The sequence below is a fragment of the Pelodiscus sinensis genome, chromosome 5, assembly GCF_052426305.1.
Source record: "Pelodiscus sinensis isolate ZL-2025 chromosome 5, ASM5242630v1, whole genome shotgun sequence".
In the NCBI taxonomy this organism is placed as follows: domain Eukaryota; kingdom Metazoa; phylum Chordata; order Testudines; family Trionychidae; genus Pelodiscus; species Pelodiscus sinensis.
In genome coordinates, this window is record NC_143056.1 from 125,411,188 (window position 1) to 125,433,890 (window position 22,703).

Sequence of the window (22,703 nt, forward strand, 5' to 3'; positions counted from 1 at the left end):
CTTCTGCTCTACTCAAGTTTGAGTCTCCCAAATGCAGCAGCAAGAGAGTTAACCAGCAGCTAGAGCCCTGTTGTGAGCACCTATTTTATTGAGTGCAATTATGGCCATGTTGATGAAAGGAAAGCTATTCCATGGGATGTGGATTCACCACATCAGGACAATGCCTCTTGTTGCTCCTTCCAACACTATTCGTTGTGGTGGATTTAGCAGCTACAGGACAATACTTATTGCAGTTCTCTTTCCGGCAGAGAACAACCTTCAAAAATGAAAGGAGGTTGACCATATGCTGCTCAGCTTATCCACTTTGTGCCAATGCATGATGCTCCGTGTCTAGAAAACATCCCTTCAGTTAGAAGCAAGGATGAGGTAGTGTGTTTATATAGACATCATGGGGCTGGTTGCTTCTGTATATTTATACCTGGCTGGTGCTTTGGTATCACAGACCTTGTTTAACATCTGTATCCTTTGTGACTGGGGCTGTTAACTTCAGTCTCTTTCCAAATATAAAAAAAACACTGCTCTGTTCCTCTTCTGCTGCTCCTCAGGACCAGTGCAGGAAGCTTAGTACTGATTCCTTGTTGAGCTCTCTTGCCTTCTAAGTTGATTAAGAACTTAACTTCTGAGTGCTCTGAGCTTGAGTCAGAAGATCTCACCTAGTTCTCTTGGCCAGCTGTGCACGGCCCTGTGGCTAAAAATGACATGTTAAGGGGTCTCTTCAGTGCTCTGAAAAGAATGGAGAAATCTTCACATTTTTAACATTAAAAGCTAGCTAGTAGTATTAGTTGGTTTGTGGTGAACACAGCAGCACAGTCACTGATGGTGTCTTTGCCTAAATGTTTCCTCTGCAGTAACTGTTTCTGCTTGGATGTTGGGCCTGAGGTGTCTTACACACTGGAACTGCCCCACTCCCCTTCCAAGCTCCTTTTCCACTCCAGGAGATAGAGCGGCTGAATTGGCACTGCTGCCAAGACAGCCCTATCTCTCTTCTGACACATGCCTATTCTGGAGGGAGTGTGACTCTGTCTCTGACTGAAGCTGCAGTTTCCAGTTGTCTTGTCTCTGGCTTCCTACGCCTAAGTAGCCTGGTACAGAAACCAGCCCCTTCAGCTGGGCATAATCTGAGCTTCCTGCCTGCCCCAGGAGAAGGAGCGGCAACGGCTGGAGAGCCTGAGAAAGAAGCAGGAGGCCGAGCAACAAAGAAAACAGAAAGTTGAGGAGGAAAAGAGACGGCGCCTTGAGGAGATGAAATTGTGAGTGGCTGCCCCTTCAGCTGCTCCTTTTCTGGCTCCATTCTGAATCACTGAGGTCATGTCTGCACTGGTGTCTTGCTCTGAATACTGCCATTGGTAGTTAGCTACAGGTGCCTTGGGCAAAGAGCTAGCGTAGATGATGTACAGCCACTGTTGGTACCAGTGGTGCCTATAAGGACAGGCTGTGCCACTGCAAGGCTCTTACACTCTGCATTGGGGGTTTATATCAGTGCACTAACTACTCCAATGTTGGGGCATTGATATCTATAAGGCAAATTTCCACTGCAGGCAAAGCTAACTGTCCCCGCTCCCGCTTGCTCCCCAGGAAACGTGAGGAGCGTCTGAAGAAGGCATTGCAAGCTCGGGAAAGGGTGGAGCAGATGGAGGAGGAAAAGAAGAAGCGGATGGAACAGAAACTCTCTCAAACTGAGGAGAAGAGTGAGAAGGTAAGAGACCCAATCAGGAAACTGAGCTCTTGGGGGCAGCTGGGTTTTCACAAGGCAGCGAATGCAGTAGGCAACAGTGATGGGTTGCTTCACTGTGTGAGTAACATATTGGCTCTTACTAAAATCCTCAATGCTAGTGACAGTGACCACAGGACCATGAGTGGGTAACGAGCCATGCACAATTAGAGCAAAAAGTTACTTAAGGGCCTTTGTTCAACAGGGAAAAGTCTCTTCTCCGTCACATCCATGCAACAGTATTAGTTATTCTGATTGTGGATTTCAGTGTCTCTGGTACTCTAAGCTCTTTGAGTGGTTGTGACTGGCTTGGGCACAGAGATCCCTTTGTGTCTGTCTGCCACTTGATGTGCTGAAATATCACTGAACTTTCCTGACAATCATGGGTGCCCCTCAGTCCTCTGTCCAGCTGACTCAGGCCCTCCAACACTAGTACAGGGATGGGGTTATAGCCTACAGCAATATAATATAGACACTGAGAAGCTCAGCACCCAGGCACAGTGGGACCTGAACCCCAGATAAATCTATTTTACTCTATATATACAATTTTATACAGAGGAAGCTCACTTTGTCCACCTTCTTTCTTGTGTAAAAAGAGCGCTACAAGGCTTCCCCCCCCCCCCCCGCCCCCTGTAACAATTTACTGTCACTGGTTTATTGACAAACAGAAGTAAGTTTCATTTTCTATAAAAAGTGATTTCAGTGTTGTAAGTAATGACACAGAACAAAGTTAGTTACTAAGCAAAATAAAAGACAATGCGCCAGCTAAACATTAAAACTTATACATGGATTAACTTACTCTAACAGTAGTTCTAAACATCTTCTTTCACAGTCTGGAATCCTCCCAGTCTGAGCTTAATCTTTCCCCTGTTCAGTCATAGATATTTCTAGCTGTCATCTTGGATGATAAGCAGGGGAATCTTGACATCTGGCAGCAGCCCTTATTGTTTGGCTTCCCACCTTCATACAGAGTTTTCCAAAGGCAGGAATCCTTTGTGTTCAGTTTAAACTTTTTCTCACTTTTGGTGGGAAAAGTACAACATCCAAAATGAGTCCCAGCATCGGGTGACCTAAGCACATGTCCCATGGGGACTCCTCCCCTCCTATGGACTGGCTCATAGGAAAATCAAACCCGTTTACAGATCATTGACCTGGTCAATGAGTAATCAAGTTTCTGAAATAACCTTAATGGCCTTCACTTAGCATGTCTGCATCAGTAACACAGGTTAATACTTCATATTTCTAACTTCAAATTCAGGAATAATAGAATATACACATTCAGCAGGTTATCCCCTTTCAAATGATACTTAACAAAGTATTTTGCGTAAAGTATTTTCAAGTTATGCATATTCATAACATTATTTCCTTAAAGCATATAGTTAGCCCTGTAGCAGCTAGACTACAAGAGTTGGGCCCATGTTGAGTGGGAAAACAACCAGGTGCTCAGGTTTGGCTTGGCTCAGTTCTCCTCCAGCCTATGGGGTCAGCCCAGTGCCAGCTGTGTACCCCATCGCTGCCAGCTGGCACCATTTCACTGTGCTTTGTGTGAACAGCAGAGTGACAAGCACTGATTTCTTGGCATGCTTGTTACACAGCACAGTCAGTGTAGCTGAAAGCAGCAAGAGAGAGGTTCACTGCGGTGCTGACTCTTTGGATGACCTCTGATGTTGCTGAATCAGGTTTCCTAGCAGGGTTGTGCTCAAATCAAAGAACAACTTGACTCTCTTGGGTTTGGGACAGGTGCACTTGGTTCTGTTCCCAGTCAGGCCTAAAATTAGGTCCAAACAGACCTGTACTTAGAACAGAAATTAACTCTGTTCACGCTGTACTAAAACATGTGAGCCATTCCTACAGTTCACCTTTAGTGCAAGGGCCAATGCTCCTGCAACTGGATGCAGCACGTGTAGTGGAAGAGCTACTTTCTTAGATACCAGCCTACAGAAAGCATGTGTGTGTGGGTGGGTGAGTGGTACACGCTTCACTGGGGCTTTGGACTTTCAGTCTGCTCCAGAAAAAGGTATTTCCTCCATGGGCTAGGATGAACTCCACACACCTGAAAAGCTCCTGTGTTTTCTTTCTATGGTAGATAAGCATGGCAAGATGGTCCCATAGGAGGCTGGGTAGGGTCCAGACCTGATGTGTGTGTGATTTTTCTCAGGTGCGAGAAGAGAAGGTTGTAGAAGAAAAGATGAAGAAAAAGATAATTAAGAAACCTGGGGATATGGAGACCCGAAAACAGAAAGTGCTGAACATGGTAAGAGCAAGATCAGACCCCATCCCATAGGGGAAGAGTTTGATGGGGAAGCCTACAGTGTTTTGCATATGGGGAAGCGGGCAGAACAGGGAACAGTAGATAGCTATGGGAGAACAGACAACGAGTGTGTCAGATTAGGTATGTACACTCACTCTGTCTCTCCTCACCCCACTGTCCCTCAGAGCCTACACCTTTGGTGACTAAGGTGCCTTATTATTTCTTTCCTTCCAGGTGAGTGTGGGAATAAAGTCACTCTCCAGGTCTCTGCTAGTGCTTCTCACCATTATGAGTTCCATAGTGCCATAAACGTGCATGGTATTGACCTCTCCTTCATATACATTTTCCCATAGGACTGAAATTTTCAGACCTAGCCATTTCCTGTAAGTGGCTAAGAAGGCTCAGGAGCATAATTCCATCCTACATGTCCTAGCTATTCCATGACTAAATTAATTGTGGCAGTGGGTAACTGTGCTGTCACCTATGCCCAACTGCAATAGATGCTGTAACATTGAGGGGGTTTGTCCCTCTTCATATGGGAGCAAATGGGGTGGGGCAGCAGGAGAAGGAGCTGCACAACTAAGGTCCAAGACCAATGAGGATGGATCAGACTAGGTGGCATTAAGGCTAGGAAAGGGCTTTTGACCCAAAACTCAACTACTTGCCGCCCCCCCCCCCCCCCCCCCCCCCCCCGGGCATAAAAGAAGTGGACTTGCTTTGCCTTCCCAGGAGGACGATGAACACAAGCAGCAGGAGCTACTTCAGAAGAGGAAAGAGGATGAACATCCAGACAAAGGAAGAAAGATGGCAGAGCAGAAGAAACTGGCAGAGCAGAGACAGGTGGAACAGGCGAAGGAGAGGTGAGAGCTGGCCTGTTTCCAAACCCTGAAAAGAGAGAGAAGGGACAAGCATGGCAAAGCCAATCTTGTCAATCCTAGGAGAAGGGTATGAGTGATGGGCTGTAGTAGTGGCTTCTGGATGAAGATGATCTGAGCCCTATTTGTCTCACTTGGTTATGCTTTGATTTGCCAGAAATGACAAACAAGAGAAGAAGTGTCCTCACCTGCAGATGGAGCTGGCAGTGGTTACAGAGGCAGAAGAAAATCAGAAGAAGGTGGGGAGCTGAGACTGTTATGCAGTAGATTTTATTCTATTGATGTCTCTGGCCTTGAGGATGCCTTTAGCTTTACCAGCTGTATTCACTTAGTGCAGGATAGCAGTGGGGCCTACCTAATCTTCTCCAGTCAGCAAGAGGCTATATTGGAGCACAACCATTCTTTGTTAGGCTCCTGCTCCTCCTCTCTGGGGATCGAGTCCGCAGGATGGGACAACCAGATGGAGGGAGGGGATGTGTGGGCCTCTCATATAGGTCGAGTTGGGTTCTATGGGAGCCATAGGGGTTATCTGTTTATAACTTAACAGGAGGAACAGAGCCCAGAAGAACACGAACGGCAGCAATCACAGGAAAATAAAACCAAGCCACCACAATCTGTTGCTGCTATTCCCAGCAAATGGCTGAATATAACAGTGGAGGTGAGTGAGCCAAGAGGCTGAGCAGAGATGTGGGGTTCCAGTGTCTTCTGGGCTCCAATTTCCTGGGTAGGTGGAAGCCTTTCCTTTGTGTGAGGCATTCTCCTTCACAGAGGGCAGGGATGTGTCTTGTCTTGAGCAGCCATAAGTAACTTGGCTCATCATAGAAATACCAGAGAGAATTCTTTTGTTGGAAATTCAAAACAAGTGATAGGAAATGGCCACATGATGGCGCTAGATCTTGAGGAATTGTGGAAGTCTGTGCTGTATTGTAGCTTCTGGCTAGTGACACTGGGTAGCTGAGAAACTTCACATGTCTCCAGTTGCCTTGAACTCACCATTGGGGTTGAAACTCCTCCATGTGTTAATAGCCTACATGTGTTCAGTGAATCCAGTTAAAATGCTAGATTTGGGGCATAATTTTATTTTCAAGCAGCCAACTACTGCCTCTTGTGTAACTTCTGGTTGTCTAATTCCTGATACCATCTGAACCTTAACGTAACTTCTGGTTGTCTAATTCCTGATACCATCCGAACCTTAACGTGTCTTGTAGTTTGTGACTGTATTTTGTAGATCACTGGAAAAACAAGGGACTTGTTTTTTAATTGGGTTCTCCTAGGAAATGTCCTTGCAGAAGGTGGTGGGTCTCATTTTGACACACTGTCCCTGTTCAGCCATGCTGGGACAAAGGACAATTTCAATGCACAGAGAATTTTCAGAGAGCAGAAATATGGCTAAGTGAAAGTTTCATGGATTCATATGTTTATTTCTAAAAATGACTCGGCATTGCACTTTCCTGTAGACAGGAACTGAATGTTAAAAACATCATTTTGTGTTATGGTTTGTATTATGGTTGTTGCTAAACATTCCTGCCCTGGTCCCACAGTACTAACCACTGGGCAGACAAGTAACCCATTCCCTCCTCCAGAGAAACTACCATCTTGGGGTCCAATGCTATGTGACGAGTGGACAGATGGAGAGGGGGTGGAAAATGAAGTTACACAATGAACAGAGACTACTGGAAAAATGCAAGCCTCTTCTTAGCGCTTGTCTCTCCTGTGCCAGATGGAAACAATTTGTAGGCATCCTAGCAAAGAGGCTTGAAAAATGGATTCAAAGGTAGATTAGTTGGTGGCTTATCAAATGCTGACTTTTGTACCCTATGCATAGTATCTGAGCACTAATGTAACATACTTATGTTCTCTTGGAGCGGGAAAGATGTGTAATGCTTTGAGTCAGTGACTCCTTCCCTTGGTTTGGAAAAGATATGAAGTAGATATGAAGACTCCTGAAGTAGTTTTTGGTGGTAAGAAGCCACTTCGATGTGTGCACCTTTCAGGAGTCTTGTTTGCTGTAGAACAGGAACATCAAGCACATGTGATGGGTAGGTTCCCTGCAGTTGCTGCTGTGAGGAGGGAGTGAGATGGAAGGAACCAGTCTTGTGACTATCCATCTTCTCACCTCCTACCATACCATTAATGGTGCTCAGTCCTGCACAGTATGCTGCATGGACAAGCACAAGTTAATTTACAGTCAGAGTAATTGTTGTTGCTACTCTGAGCTGTACTTTTCAGCTATAGTATTGCTATTGAATGAAAGATGGCATTGCTGAACACCTATAGTGTGGGGGGAGAAAAAACAGGGCAACTTGCTTTTTTTAGTTTGTATACAGTTCATTTTATGTCTGTCAGCAACAAGTGATTTGAGATGACTCTCTACACTTAACTTGGAAAAAAGGCAAGTTAACTGTAGCAAATGTGGCTCAGAGAAATTGAGGAAACAGTGTTGTATTGTAAGCATGCAGCAATCCTGAAGCTTAAAATACTACACTTCAGCACAGCCTGGTAGCTTACTAAATAAAAGATCCATATTCAAGTCCTAATTCCTACCTCTGCTACCCTTCTCCATTGGCATGAGTTGGAAGCAGTGTTTTCTGTAAGCTGCACAGTTGGGTGACCACCCACAGTAGAATCCGATGCCCCCCAGCTAATTAGCAGAGTTTCCCCAGCCTCCTGCAGCTAGTAGCATGTGTTTTCTATTGGTGATACACATCTGCACATGCTTTGGTGTACACAACAAAAATTTATTCTGCACATGGATGGAAAAAAATTAGAGGTTGGAAACTATTGTTTGGAAGCACAGCCAAAGCAACCTGATCAACCCCTATAGGGTGTGGTGGGAAGAGTGCTGGTTTTGACTACACAAGGATCCCCACTGGCATATGAAGTGAGTGATTGATTTTTTTTTTTCCTTCTTCCTGTGCTGTAACACACGCTTAGCTCTAGCCTGACACTGCATATGATTTTTCTGAGTGGGCACCGAGGTTGCCCTCTGGAAGTTGCAGTATCCTTAAATGACTGCCTTATAGCAATGGCATTTTACATACCCAAAACATTCTGCCATTTATGGTTACTATAGGGCAGTGCCTTGCAGGTCACTTTTGGAATGAGTGCCATTCTAGAGTGTGTTTAAGTTTTAAAAAAATTAAAAAAAGCTTTGATAAGAATCTGAGGGAGTTAGGCAATTGAAAATCCCAGCCCATATTTTGACCTGTATGTTCCTTCCTTCTGAATTATCATTTGGCTGTTTGTTGCCTTCCCATAAACAGGCAGGTGTGATCTCTGGATCTGGTGTTTTGGAGTGGGAGTAAAGTTTGGGTATGAATGTGACATTGACTGCCAGTTACACCATTTCCACTTCCTGTCTTCCATGGCTCACCTTTTGTTTTCTCCATACTTGAGCATCTATTTCACTCTCCTGCCCACAGAGACTCATAGTAGAACAATAATGTGTGACTAAAACCTAGTGTATGAATGTCAGCAATACTGTCTAGCTTAATAAACTTGTTGGTGCTGACATTAGTTCTCATACAACCTGCTGTTGGCACTAGAGATGCTTAGAGTACACATTGTAAATCTACTGCTCCCAGAAGAATCCCAGGCTAGGTCTAGACTGCAGGCTTTTTTCAGAAGAAGCTTTTCCGGAAGAGATTTTCCAAAAAAACTTCTTCCAAAAGAGAGCGTCCATACTACCAAAATGCATCAAAAAAGCGATCTGCTTTTTCAAAAGAGAGTGTTCACACTGAATGGACGCTATTTCACATTTAAGCTGTGGTTACTATGGAAGGAGTGGCCATCAGAGCACCTGGGCTTTTTCCTTTTTCCTCTTCTTTCAAAAGAACTCCCTCTTCCCTGGCCTTTCAGAAAAAGGCTTCTTCCTCGTACAAAGAGGTTTACCAATGTCAGAAAAACCCCTCTGTTCTTTCGCGGGTTTTTTTTTCTTCCTCCCCCGAAAGAACGCTATTGCAGTGAAGTTTGTGAAGTGAAGTTTTTTTGGGAAAATAGCCGTCTTTCCAAAAACTCTGTAGTGTAGACAGCCCCAGATTCTGGAACAGAATAATCAAACTCAGTAATGGGTTCTTTCCAGCAACTCACATATCTCATCACCCCTAGAGGGAAGTAACCTTAAGGTCACTGATCTATTTTAAGGCTTTATCTAATTTTTTTTTTATATGGTTTCAGAAATCTCCCGTCTTGGACTCATATCAAGGGCCCTCTTCGGGCCCCAGAGAACCCAGATTCCCCAAGGTAAATCCAAATAACTACGGGCTGGATCTGAACAGTGATGACTCCACAGATGATGAAAGCCAGCCCCGCAAGCCCATCCCTCCCTGGGCTACTGGTATGTGCAGATTTTTGTTTTTAAATACCCACTGAAACTTGGAGAATTTAGAAGATTCCAGACTTCTCAGCGAAGCTTAGAAGCAAATCAGACCACAATCTTGGCCAGAAGTGCATGAGATCTAGAATGGTGCTTGGTCCTGCCGTGAGGGCAGGGGACTAGACTTGATGACCTCTCAAGGTTTCTTCCAGTTCTAGTGTTCTATGATTCTGAGACTTCAGCTTACTGCTGTGCTATATGGTACTAGTTTTGGGTGGGAATCTGCATTCCTGCAGGTTCTGTTGTTCGGATGTTAATTCACAGTCCCTTGTGCCCCTCCTTAGAGCTGAAGTGCTTTTGCACCATCTGAAAACATATCTAGGCAATCCTCACTTTCAATAATAAGTTTCCCCAGCATATTTAAGATACCAAGAATGTGAAAGATGTCTTAGAAACCAGTTATATTATATGCCTGAGGGGGAATGTAGGCTTCTATATGAAGCCAGGCAAAACTTTATTATGATCCAGTTCAGTATCTTGCCATACCCATACCAAATCTTTTCCAAGACTGGCGTGATGGGGCCTTTCTGCAGGACAAGAGCGCTTGGAGGATTGCTTCTAGATTTTTGGGCCCCATACATTGACTCACAGTAATCATGGCACTAGGGGAGTGAGGTTTAAGAACACTGAGATGCTACTTGGACTGCTCATATAACAGTGTTTATTTTTCCAGGGGCTCAGCTTAATCAAGCTGTTACGTGCCAATACTACAACCCTCCAAATATTATTTCACTCTTCGGGCTCATTGTGAGCCCTAAACTGGAGGACATTTTCTACAAGTGCAAGCCACGATATTTCAAACGCACCAGCTCTGCTGTCTGGCACTCGCCACCCCTTCCTGGTACCAAGTCTACGCTGGGCCTGCCCTACAACCTGAAAAAGTACTGAGGAAGGAGACTGTTCCTCTTCTGTCTACTCCCATTTCAACTTCGTAAAGAAGATCTGTGTGGGGTTTTTTTTTTTTTTAAAGTATTTGCATAAAATAAAGTCTGAAATAAAATCCCATTAAAATAATTGGGGCCACTTTCTTACTGTCTGGGGTGGGCTTTTGTTGAAACTGTTTCCCTCTGGGGAAGAAGAGGCAAACTACAGCATTGTCTTCTGCTGCACTACATTTCATTCTATCCCTCATCTCTCTTGTGTGTGTATGTATGCTGTTGTGTAGCACTTCTCGAATTCATTTACCATCAGACAGTAGTTTTCAAAGTGTCTGTAGATGGCAGTGCAAATGTTCTTACTGGACATCTGACCGCATTAAATAACTGGCTGTCTTCATGCTCTTTAACTCCATAGTATGGCTTTTATAGCACCCTCTAACACTGATGGTTGGTCTTTAGCCAAAAGTGACTTTTATTTGTCTGTTTTATATGCCTGTATGGATCTTATAGTTTGTTTTTTTTAATAAAAATAAATCAAATCTCAGATGCTGCTTTTGTCCTCAACTCAAAAGCAGTTCTAATTCTATATATCAACTTGAGAGCCTTTCCTCTTGACTTCCTTCCAATCCTTAATAGCTGCAGTAGCAAGTGCCATTACTCCTCTTACTGCTGCTCAAGTCAGGTACCAAACTGATATGTCCCAAGTGTGTGGCAGTTGTTGCAGTTAGTCTTATCAGTTAGTTCTGGGTAACACACTGGAAGAAGAGGGGTGGCTGAATGATACACTTCATGTGCCCTCTGTGGATCTTGGGTTTTTTGTTTGTTTTTCTATTCAGCATGAGCCCTTGCTCAACACTCAACAATACAATACTCGCAGTAGAGTAGCATCCCTTAGCTCTCCATCTTATCATTTGTACGCTGGCTGGATCTTAATTGCTAAAGATCACAGCAGATGAGTGAAGTACTCAACAAGCTCGAAGTGAAGACACTGTAGCAACACTCTGTGAAAGGGTAGAACTATGCTGTTGTGAATGTACTTGTATTTTCAAAAGCTTTGTATCCCTGGGCTCCAGTTCAACTTGGTGGATGTTTGAGCAAAAAAACATGCTGCAGCATATAAACCAACAGCTTGTTGCTTTACAGTAGCTGTTTCTAAAAAAAATGTATGTTCTAGGTTGCCAGACTCTTGTGGATTGAAGAGATTATTAAGCCTATTGGAAGCCTTATAGATGCTTTCCCTGCCATTGTCTATACTGTCCCTGGGGGGTTGGTGGAGACCTGTTTGTTTCATGCTTCAGCGGAGGAAGATTCTGAACAACATAGCCACACCTGCTTTAAAACCCCCAGGCTCCATCTCTGCACAGCAACTCTCCCACTCCCTGCTCTGCACGGAGATAATTAAGAGCTGGGAGTTGTCAAGCTAGATGTTCAATCAGTTTCAAAAATCTTACGTTGTCAGCTCAAATTTGAACTAGGCAAATGGCGGAGCCAGAGGGAAAGGACAGGCACTTTAGTCATGTTACTTCGGCTGGCTTTATTGCTCAACCTCTTTGCTCTAAGTTATCTTGACATCTGGCTCAGAGGCACAAAGGTTTAATGGCTGTCTCTCTGAATTCTGGCTGAATGTTTCATTAATAAACCAGAGATCTTATGGCAGGTCCTGCTTATCTAACCCAGTTGTGAACTAGATCATTGGGTTTTGAGTCATGGACTTGTGGGAGAGATGAATGATGACTGTAGACTACAAGGAGGCTTGGACAGCCAAGTTAAATGAAAGAAACATATTAAATCCTGCTGGTGAAGTGGTGGGAAGACTGCGTGGTTGGGATGATGCCCTTTAAACTTCAGCAAAGCAGAGGATATCTTTGGAAACACAAATCTTTGCTTCCAAAAGCCTTGTCTGTGCTCTGGTAAATACTACTTTACCCATCACTGCTGCTGGCAGTGGAAGAGTGGTAGTCTAAGGCTATGTCTAGACTGTAGAGCTTTTCCAGGCTACTGGAGGTATCTCGGAAAAGCTCTGCCGCATCCAGGGAACACCTCCCCTTTTCTGAAAAATTCAGAAAAGCAGACATGTTTTTTCAGTATCCCTGTGAACCTTATTTTACAAGGAAGAAGGGATGTTATGAAAGAAGGGATTTTTTTCCTGACGTTGGCCCTGTGTAGACAGGCCAAATGTTGGAAAAGCCTCTTTCAGAAGAAAGGCAGAAAAAGATGCACAGATTTGCATATCTTTTTCTGACTTTTCTTTGTAGTATAGATACAGCCTAAGTTCCACTTAGTGTTTTTTTTTTCCCTAATTTCATGCCTTCTAATCTTGCTCCTGGTAAGAATCATCCATGGGGCAAAATGCTGGCAGCTGCAGGAGTTTTGTCTATTCTGGAGTTCCTAGTATTGATGACACCAGTGAAGCTTAACAAGTGTTAGTATAAAAGTGCTGGTAGAAAACTTCTGTAAAGCTTTCTTCAGGGGAGAGAAGGTTATGATGCATTTATGGAGGTGGGGGAGTGCCAACATGTAGTCATGCTTTGAGTTTTTTAATACAAGTTAAGGACTTTTTACTTCAAATGGAAATCTCTGACATGAAGAGTTGGAAAATCTGGCCGTGTCTAGACTGGCCACTTTTTCCGGAAAAGCAGCCGCTTTTCTGGAAAAACTTGCCAGCTGTCTACACTGGCTGCTTGAATTTCTGGAAAAGCACTGACGATCTCATGTAAGATCGTCAGTGATTTTTCCGGAAATACTATGCTGCTCCCGTTCGGGCAAAAGTCTTTTTCCGAAAGACTTTTGTGCAAAAGGGCCAGTGTAGACAGCACAGTACTGTTTTCCGCAAAAAAAGCCCCGATCACGAAAATGGCGATCGGGGCTTTTTTCCAGAAAAGCGCGTCTAGATTGGCAGGACGCTTTTCTGGAAAATCATGCCAGTGTAGACATAGCCTCCTTGTTTGTGAGATGAAGCAACTAAAGGGGGAGAACCAGGGAGAAGGACTGTGCCTGAGAATGAAGCAAGCTGTCCTCTTGAAAGAGGAAGAACAAACAGGAGTGCTTCATAAGTCATAAAAAGAGTAGGATGTAGCATCCCCATGATCTGTCCTGGTCTATTAGAAGCCCTTTGATTCTGACGGAGGCAGGAAGTGCATCATCTCAACTTATTCTCTAAGAGGGGAATTACAGTATCTGTCCTCAGGCTTGAATAAGATGAAAATGGGCTGGGAATCAGAGGCTGCCCTTAGCTCTGCATCTCATACAAATAACTCTAAACCCTGCGATGCTACCGCTCAACAATATCCTAACATTCAGGGGAGTATCATTGATTCTGTTATTTGGCCAGACTTAGTTGCTATGCAGTTGACTCCTGTAGGGTTTCCCTATTTCAAAATAATTTACAGAGACAAAGCATTTTTCCCCACATTTTGGATTGACACGAGTAGAGTTATAGGTGTGTGATATGAAGAGGGTTGGGGCACACATATATCAGGTGATGGTGGGCTGGAGTGGTGATGAATAGAGGTGTTTGGGCAGGGTTCATCAGAGTTTTATTGCTCAGCTAGCCCTCTGCCATAACCACCTGAGAAGTCCTGGTAGCTCAGTCTTGTATTTTGCCCTTGTCCTGCAGGCTACCAGGGATATTAGTGGGCAACTCCTTCATGGACCTGTGAGCACAGGTACAAGCACAGTTCACTCCCCTCCCTGCTGCCAACCCCTTCTGGAGCATGAGGGAGATCCTTGTGCACATCTACCTCAAAGCACACCAGGTTGTAGCCCCTTTTCCAGTCTCCTTAGGTTCTGGCTGCACTTTTCCCTGGACCTCCTGGTTTATGCACATCCCATCCTTGGCCCCACAAAGTCACGAGACTTGGTCGTCGACCACCTCCTGGTGCTGGTCCCACACCAGGAGCAGGATGCTGGATAGGAAACGTGCTCTGTGACTATGGGACCTATTTCTGCTCCTGCCTTCAATCACACTTCAGAAGAACTCTGGTCTGTATCTGCTGGCTCTCTCTCAAGGCCAGCCTTAGACAAAAATGGCACCCTGAGCAAGCTTGCTTTTTGGTGCCCCTGTGGTCATGGTGCCCTCCATTGCTCCTGGTCCCCCACTGTCCTCTCCCCCCAGCCCCAGCCTATCCATCCCTGCACTGTAACCTTGTCCCTAATACCTGCACTTCCCTCCTGTGCCCCAACTCCTTCACTCCTACCCCCACACCTCCCTCCTGTGCCTCTAACTCCTGCAATGTGCCCCCTTCACTCCCACCCCCCACCTGCACCCCAAACCCAGCACCTCCCCTCCTGCACCTGTGTGGGGAAACTGACCCACGTGCTGCCCGAAGTAGCTAGCATGGCTGCTCACTCCCACACTGGACTGCTGCTCCTTCACCTGAAGCAGCTCAGGGGTGCACAAGGAAAGGGAAGAGAGCACTGTTGGAAGCCCTGGTGGTGTGTCCTCGGGGGAGAGAGCACACTGCCTCTTTAAGAGAGTACAGAAGGTCAGGGTCCAGCGGGTTTGTTTTTGACACAAGCAGCCAAAGGCAACAGCACACACAGATCTCCACCTCCCCTCTCCCCAGCTAGGAGGGACTGAGGAGGGGATATCAGCCTCTCCCACGTCCCCACTGCATCAGATAGGACGGTCCCAGTCGAGAGTGGGCAGAGGTGGCTCTGGGGAGGATGGAGAGGGACAGGAGCAGCAGTGGCTGCACAGGGGGAGGAAAAGCGCCTCTGCTCCGAAGGAGTCGCGGGTTGTTCAGCTGTGCTTCTGTCTCTTCCCTCCGCCCCCCATGAGGCCTGCTACCTCCATACAGATGAGAATACAAATACTGCTCACAGAGCCCCCCCTGGCAGGCTGCCCTTGGCTGGGGCTCTGATGGCCCATCCCAAAGGCTGGCCCTATTCCCTACACACCTTTTGGGAAGCAGTGGACATTGTTTTGTGTCCTCTGGTTCTCTGCTTATGAACATGTTACCCTCAATTCTGTCCCTGTTTCATCATTTGTTGCCCCTCCAAAACTTGCTTGAGCCCTGGGTTCAGTAGCTCTTCCTCATAGGCGGGAGGATAGGGCCAAGACCCTCCCCAGGATTTCAGTAGGCAAATCTCTGTTCTATATTTGGCCATTTTCCTGGCAGGCAGTTTCTTGAGCTAGATATGTAGTGGCTTCCAGTAAATCCCGACAGCTAGCTATTTTGTGCAGTCATGCTGAGAATCTCAGTTGCTTCTGGGAGTGGATTTTGCTGACCGCTCTTCTGGGTTCAGAAAGGGTGCTGCAATTCTGGTTTGTTTTCATGTGATTTAAATGCAGAAGTTTTCTCCTTTTGCACATTGTGTCCTCTGGAGCAACACAGCAGGCGCTAGGAGACTGAGTCATTCCACCACCTCCTGTTACTTAAGCTGATGTCAGTGCTTACACAACTGGCACCTCGTGTGGGGAGGGAGGGAACCCTTTTGACCATTCACAACAATCAAATTGAGCTTCATAGTCACTTTGCCCTGCGGTGATTGTAAGGCAAAAGGCATTTAAGATCTGAAGTGAGGGTGGTTTTAAAAGGTGTCTACTGTTCTTTAGATCCTTGAACGCTGAATGTGCTGTGGTAATGTTCTCTGAAGGGAATGGATAACTCAGGAGATGGGTTGTGGATCTTTTTCCCCACCCTCAGTTAGTAGCGATCAAAATGTATCACATGGCAGTTCAGTGGCCCACAGGGAACTGTACTTCAGTCCAAGTCTTGATGGACAGCTGTTTACCCTTGTCATTAGATCCCTTCAGGGCAGGTGTGAGGTGCAGTGTCGGGGAAGGTTCCACTGCTTGGACTATTGCTGTTGTGGGGATAAGGACTTCACTGCCAGTGGCACGGGAACATTTAAAGATTTGGGTTCTGAAATCCAGCCCGCCTTACTCCTGTCCACCCCAGCAGAGGCAGCCAGCGTGTGAGGGAGGCAGCTGGGACCCCAGTATACGGGGATGACAACGGCACTGGCTGGCACATGGAGTGGTAACCAGGACTCCAGCATGCAAGGATGGGCAGCAGAGCCCCCGACATATGGGACAGCATGGGGGAGCCTGGGAGTGCTGCAGCACCCCTTGCACCTCTAGTTCCATGCCTCTGTTCACTTCACTTCATGACTGGGTCTGTCATGGGCTGTCTTCTCCGGTGTACTAGGATTGTCCTCCACCAGTGCTGGCGATGGCATCCAGTCTCCCTTTGAATATCTCCGTTGGCAGGGGCTCAAATTTCCTGTGGCAACTTTTTCCTTTTCAAGTTTTCTCCTGCCCACACAGCCTGCCTCATACTCATCCTGCACGATCCCTGCTCTCGCTTGCCCTTGTTACTAACTGTGCTGCCCTCGCTGACCAAAGACAGATCCGAGTGATTCCTCTCCTTTTGACCATGCCTTATGTAAGCGGTGTAGAAGGGGTTAAAGGTGCTGAATGTTTAGCTGCCTCAAGAGAATGACATGAATACATCCTACTTCCCCTGGGACACAGCCAGTGCCTTCCTCTGCATTCTCTCTGCTTATTCTTTGTTCCAAATGCCTTTGGAAAACACTGACACAGCTGAAGCCTGGTGGGAGTGTAAGTGTTAGCAAAGCAGCTGAGGACTAGAAGAGGAAGGCAACACAGAGCAGGGTTGTTAGATAGCATGTAACTGACTAGTCCTGTAACCACATCGAATTTAACAGTTATGACTATTCAGTAGTCCCCAGGGGCAGGGCCATCGGTCAGTGTGCACCCGTTCCCACTTCCAGGGAACCCCCTACTACCCCACAATGCTGCCTCTATCACCGGCTCTGGAGGCCTCCTCACAGGCACCGGCTCCTGTCTCCCCCACCTCTTGCTACCTCTGATACAGAAGCTGTAAGGGGGAGTGTGTGTAGTCGACCAGATTAACTTATAAACCCAACCTTATCTATTAATCATGTCGTTGTCTCCATGTTGACATCCCTCTCACAGACAAGTACTACTAGCCCTGTAGAAACTGGACCAGTGCTTTCAGAATCTGTTTCAGCATAGTGACAGAATAAAAGGCAGAGATAGAAACCACAGTAACAACACCAAGTGGTGGTGTCCACTTCATGGCTGTGTTGGATAAGCAAGCAACTCAGGGCTTTTGCCTGATGAACTAGAAAGTTACTGATTAACTGTTCTCAGCCTTAGTGACTGTTTCTGAGACAGGTTATCTTCTGAATTGCCATAGAATCCTGGAGCCTAAGCAGAGGCGGGAGGGAAGACCAGGAGGAAGTGTCACATTTCTCAGCCCAAACAGAAAAGTTGATGTTCCTGCCCAGAGCTGAAGTGAAGCTGGCTAATATCTAGGGTTATGTCTACACTGCACTCTAAACTCAAAATAAGATACACAATTTGCACTACGCAATTTGCGTACTTATTTCAAGTTTATCTATACAGCACCAAAATCTGAAGTAAAGTGCTATTTTGAGACATCCCTTAAGCCTCGTGGAATGAGGGTTACCAGGATGCCGAAATAGCACGCCCATTATTTCGAAAAATATTTAGAAATAACGAGTGGCTTGTGAAGACGCTTTGATGTGTAGACATACCATAGGAGCCCAGAAAGACTAGAGGAGTCCTGAAAAGTTGCTGTTCATGAATCTGCTCTAATATCCACTATAGTGGATAGAAAGACACCTTTTCACTTCAGTGGGCCTTGAATAAGTCTCCTGAGGCCAGAGCTAAAGCCTACTGGAGCTAAATGGGAGTCTTTCAGTTGACTGGGTCAGAGCACAAGGATCACTTGCGTAACAGCTGTTGCTCAACAGAGGTGATGACGCTGTCATGGGTGAGCCCTCTTTTCCCTCTCCTTCCTTCCTTCCTTCCTCCCTCCCTAATCACTTCACCCAAAAGGGAACAACATGCTTTATCCGTCGCCCAATGGGCACTGCTCCGGTCCTTTCAGCTCTACTGTTAATAACCTACAAGACACAAACTTTCCCTCCTCCGATGATGCTAAAGTCTGGTTTCCAAGGGGGGTGTTGATACCCCTGGGAATCGTGCTCAGTAAACACCGATTATTTTTCTTCAGACAGCATCTCTCATGAGGTTCTACAGGGAATGTAAATTGAGCAGCTGTTCTTTCGCTTTCCAGCTCTCCGATTACTGGCAATAAAGGAGTAGAAAGCCTAAAATCTAGTCTGAGAAGCAGAATGCTGGTTAATTTTTGGTGTGTGTGTGTGGGGGGGTGTTAATCTAAGAGCAGTCTCCTGCCAAAAAGAAAGATGGGAAGTTATCCTACCTCAATCTGTATGTGACAGTGGTAGGCTGTTACCCTGTTGATTGTACACACGTCTCAATTCAGGCTGGAGGAGAAGCTCTTGAGAGACAATTGTTCCTTGTGCGCATTATATCGATGTGATCAGCTGTAATTTGTTGCTTGAAATTGATCATTTGCGCCATCTCTCAGTGGCCTTTAGGTCTTTGGCTGACATAGTATGGGGAGGAATCAGAGCAATGCCTGGAGATGTGTGAGTGATGGGGGGGGGGGAACGTTCCCTTCTTTTGTCAAATCACAAGTTGACATTCAGGATAGATCCTTTTGGCTTAGACATGGAAATTGGAGCAGAGTGTGTGTGCAGAGAGGAAATCCTGGGAGATGCTTGGGGCCAAAACACCACCCTGCTGGTGTAATTGCTGCCAGCTTGACACCAATCAAGAGTGATTTGGTAATGAGTGGGATGTGATTGCTTCTGACAGCAGCTGCAGATTAAACAGTGCAGACTCAGCCTGCAGTCTTGGCTGGCTGTAGCAAGTTCTAGTCCTCCTTTTGGTAATTGGTTCCACCTACTTACAGATATTAACTCTACCTCTACCCATGTATCACTTGGGGAGGGCTAGAAAATTAGGCATTATGAGCAGCATGTCTGAACTTCATTCTGGTTCCCACCAAGTTAATTGATGCCAATCTAACAGAGATGAATAGGCCGTGCCTGCTGATAAGAAAACTGAAGCGGGTGGATGTGTTTTAATATATATGTATGCTAATAAGCTGTAAATATAATAGAAGAGAAGCCTGAGGCCCTTTGTCTTCTGTCTGTGGAGATGTGCACTTACAGCTTGTTCAGGCCACAGTGGAGTGAGTCTGAGGGTGCATGTCTTCATTTCGGATCACAGACCTGCTGCCAATTCCTATGTGGTGGCAACTGTGTTGGGAGGCTGTCACGGATCATGGAGAGGCACCAGGCCCTGCACCCCCATCCGCAGCCAGATGTGACTCAGCCAGCAAGTAGAACAGAAGGTCGATTAGTTCAGAAGGACACAGCGTAGCACAGACTTGTTAGCACAGGAACCAGCAGCAGTCAGCACAATCCATCTCGGTGATAAGGGGGCCCAGAGCCAGCGGAGCCCAACCCACAGCCTCAGCAGCCCAGCCCTGCCCTGCCCTGCAAGCAGTCCCACCTCTTCCTTTGTCCTGCTTCTCAGGCATAAGGTGTCACCTGGTCACACTCCCACTTAGGCTCAGGTTACAAGAGAGCCTGAGCCATTGGGTACGTGCTGGACAGGGCAGCCTCCTCCTCAGTGAGAGACACACCCAAAACTTCCATCCCTGGCTGAGCACCAGTGCAGTGCCCAGGGAAACTGAGACATGCTCAGAGAGTTACAACAGAGCAGCACAGCACAGTAGGAATCACATACAACATGACAAGCAAACAATATCCCCATTTCCTCCCAGAGGAACCTAGGCGTAGAATAGCAGCCTGGACAGTGAGCCACCCCCAGAAAGTCTGTGGGTTATATACTTCCCCTAGCTGAGGAAGCGCATCCCAAGCTTCAGGGACATCCCAGTTGAAATCCCAGATGAGTCCCCGCTTGTAACACAGGCAGGCAGAACCAAACCTGGGACCTTTGGAGATTGGTGCATGAACCGCTATCGCTTGAGCTAAAAGCCAGCTGGCTCTCAGCTAAGGATGTAGAGCAAATTCATTCTCTCTCTCTCTGTGTCTCTCTATGTAAGTGGTCTACGTTCCACGCACCACACCCAGCAGGTATGTGGGTTACAGGAGCACTGGCAGAAGTGGGATGTCAGAGATTTTCAAGTAAAAAATAAGGCTTTGTAAGGTTGAGAAGCACTTCCAGTGGTCTGAAAAAATCTGGGAGCAATTTGGTAAGATTGGGCTCAAAATGGCCCTTCAGCGACTTGGCTTGGGTTTTTGTTTTTTTTGTTTTTTTTTTTTTTTGCCACGTTTGTGACCTTTCATGTCCCCACAATCTGGCTCCCCCTTTAAGCCCAAGGCTTGAGGGTGGGATGGCAGGGAGGGAAGTGCAGGAGCAGACTGCTGCAGATGTCCTGGAGCAGAAGAGTTGGGCTGCTGAAGGTCAGTGTTGGGGTACTTTGGCAGAACTCCATGAGAGGAACTTAAACAACTCTTCTCCTGCCCTGTTTCAGCCTAGGTCCAACACCAGCGCCTTTTAGTAGCACTGCCCTGCACTGTATTTCAGCAGTATGCAGCAGCTGTTGTCTTACACCAGAGCGTTGGCCTACAGAAGTCAGAAGCAAAACTTCTGAGCTGTGTCTAGACTGGCCAGTTTTTCCAGAAAATCAGCCACTTTTCTGGAAAAACTTGCTAGCTGTCTACACTGGCCGCTTGAATTTCCGCAAAAGCACTGACTTCCTACTGTAAGAAATCAGTGCTTTTTGTGGAAATACTATGCTGTTCCCGTTTGGGCAAAAGTCCCTTTTGTGCAAAAGGGCCAGGGTAGACAGCTGAGATTTGTTTTCCACAAAAAAAAAAAAAAAAAACGATCGTGAAAATGGCGATCGGGGCTTTTTTGCGCAAAAGCGCGTCTAGATTGGCCACGGACGCTTTTCCGCAAAAAGTGCTTTTGTGGAAAAGCGTCCGTGCCAATCTAGACGCTCTGTTCCAAAAATGCTTTTAACGGAAAACTTTTCTGTTAAAAGCATTTCCGGAAAATCATGCCAGTCTAGACGTAGTCCTGTTGATTTCGGAGGAGCCAGATTGGGGTTGATGGGGGCTTAGGTCTCTCACTCAGCCTAGCTGAGAAAATAGACACAATTCTATAGAACACCTAGATGCACTTTATTCCCTGTGTCATTCCATGAAACTCCTTGTCTCTTGAAGCTTCTCTGAATGGAGTGGGCGGGGGGGGAGGTCTGGTAGTTCTTACTGCCATTCCTATAGTGCCTGGTGCCCCTCTGCTCCTTGATGGCTGACCAACACCTCCTCCCTCTAGCCCGGCTGTCAGTGCTCTGTCCTGTCATCTGCCCCACCCTAGTAGCTGCAAAATGTTCCTGCCCTTCTCCTGGGCCAGGAACATTGTGCCAGGTGGGACTGAGCAGGACTAGGGACCACTACCTGTTCCCCAATAGTCATCCTGCTCTCTTGTATCACAGCAGCCACTCCAGATCCTTCTTTAGGTTCTCGTCTCATCAGCATGAGATCCTGGGGAGCAGCGTGGAAACAGATCCATATCCCCTGACTCTTCCCTCTTCCAGCCTGCACCTATGCACCACTGTCCTCCACTAGGCAAACATCCTTATCCTGGAGGCTTCTACGCAGGCTCTCGTCTTGGGTTGTTGGAGGGAATATGTCCTTGGACATTGCCCTCCAGTACAGTTATTCCTTCAGGGGGGTGAGTGAACTAGGGATGTGAACAACTCGTTAACTATCAGATAATCAAATGCTTATTGGATACTCAACACAATAGTCGACTAGTCACTTCCTTCCCCCCTCCCCCCATTGCTGAATCTATCAGAAAGAGGCAGCAAGGGGGCAGGGGAGGAGGAGGGGCTGCTTTGAAATGCCTGTGCAGGCCGAGGCCAGCTGGAGAGTCCAGCTGACCCCAGGCTGCATGTGGCATTTCAAAGCAGCAGCACCACATGGAGCCTAGGGTCAGCTGTGGACTCCCCCGCTGACCCTGGGCTCTATGTGGCGCTGCCACTTTGAAACGCCAGGGGAGCACAGAGCTAGCGGGGGAATGTTTGAGTCCTCTGCTGTTCCCCTGATGCCCACACTACTTCCACCTTTGAAGTGTAGCAATAGCCCTGATGCTGTTGCTATACTGTAAAGGTGGAGGCGCTCTTATTGATTAATCGAATATTTGATTAACCAGTTAATCTAAATTTAACATTCCTAAGGTGGACATGATAACCCAGTACTTGGGAGAAACCTAATTCCAGGAGTAAAGGCTCAGAGCCAAGATTTTCTGAAATGATTTGTGATTTTGTGAGCCTAACCTGGGGCACACTAAAGCAGCCTGCTTTTCAGAAGGCAGGTTCTCAGTGGCTTCTGGTTTTCAGGCTCTTTTCAAATGGCTCAAACTTGGCTCTCAGAAATCGAGTCATCCAAAACTGTAACTTTTGAAAAGTCTTGGCCCTGATTTTTGGAGGGAGGGGCATGATGTAAGTTTGTAAGTCAGCTGGGTGTACAGTGGAAAGTCGTGGAAGCACTCTGGAAATACAATATTTATGCCCATGTTTGCATAGGTCTAGCTGATGACTCCCTCGTGCCGTTCACCAGACTATGGAGAAGGGATCTAGCTGCTGAATCAGGGTGCTTTAAGGCACTGGAGTCTGACTGCCGTAGCCTTGAAGTCTCTTGGGGTTCTGATTCTCCATCCAACACTCCTCCAGAGAGCTGCAAGCATGCAGCA

General features: G+C 46.5%; 1 protein-coding gene across 3 annotated transcripts in view; it reads left to right on the forward strand.

Moving 5' to 3' along the window:
• The window catches only part of LOC102458643 (inner centromere protein-like), a 28,453-nt gene extending 17,792 nt beyond the window's left edge, over positions 1-10,661 (forward strand). For 2 of the 3 annotated variants that reach the window (XM_006111736.5, XM_089778723.1), the window contains 8 exons: positions 1,141-1,250; positions 1,576-1,696; positions 3,870-3,965; positions 4,692-4,822; positions 4,995-5,076; positions 5,385-5,495; positions 9,014-9,173; positions 9,886-10,661. In XM_006111736.5, the coding sequence (XP_006111798.3) occupies positions 1,141-1,250; positions 1,576-1,696; positions 3,870-3,965; positions 4,692-4,822; positions 4,995-5,076; positions 5,385-5,495; positions 9,014-9,173; positions 9,886-10,100 (1,026 nt within the window). In that variant the 3' untranslated portion in view covers positions 10,101-10,661. The remainder of the gene's footprint in view (positions 1-1,140; positions 1,251-1,575; positions 1,697-3,869; positions 3,966-4,691; positions 4,823-4,994; positions 5,077-5,384; positions 5,496-9,013; positions 9,174-9,885) is intronic. The other variant, XM_089778724.1, reaches the window with a different exon arrangement.
• The last annotated feature ends 12,042 nt before the right edge of the window (positions 10,662-22,703 follow it).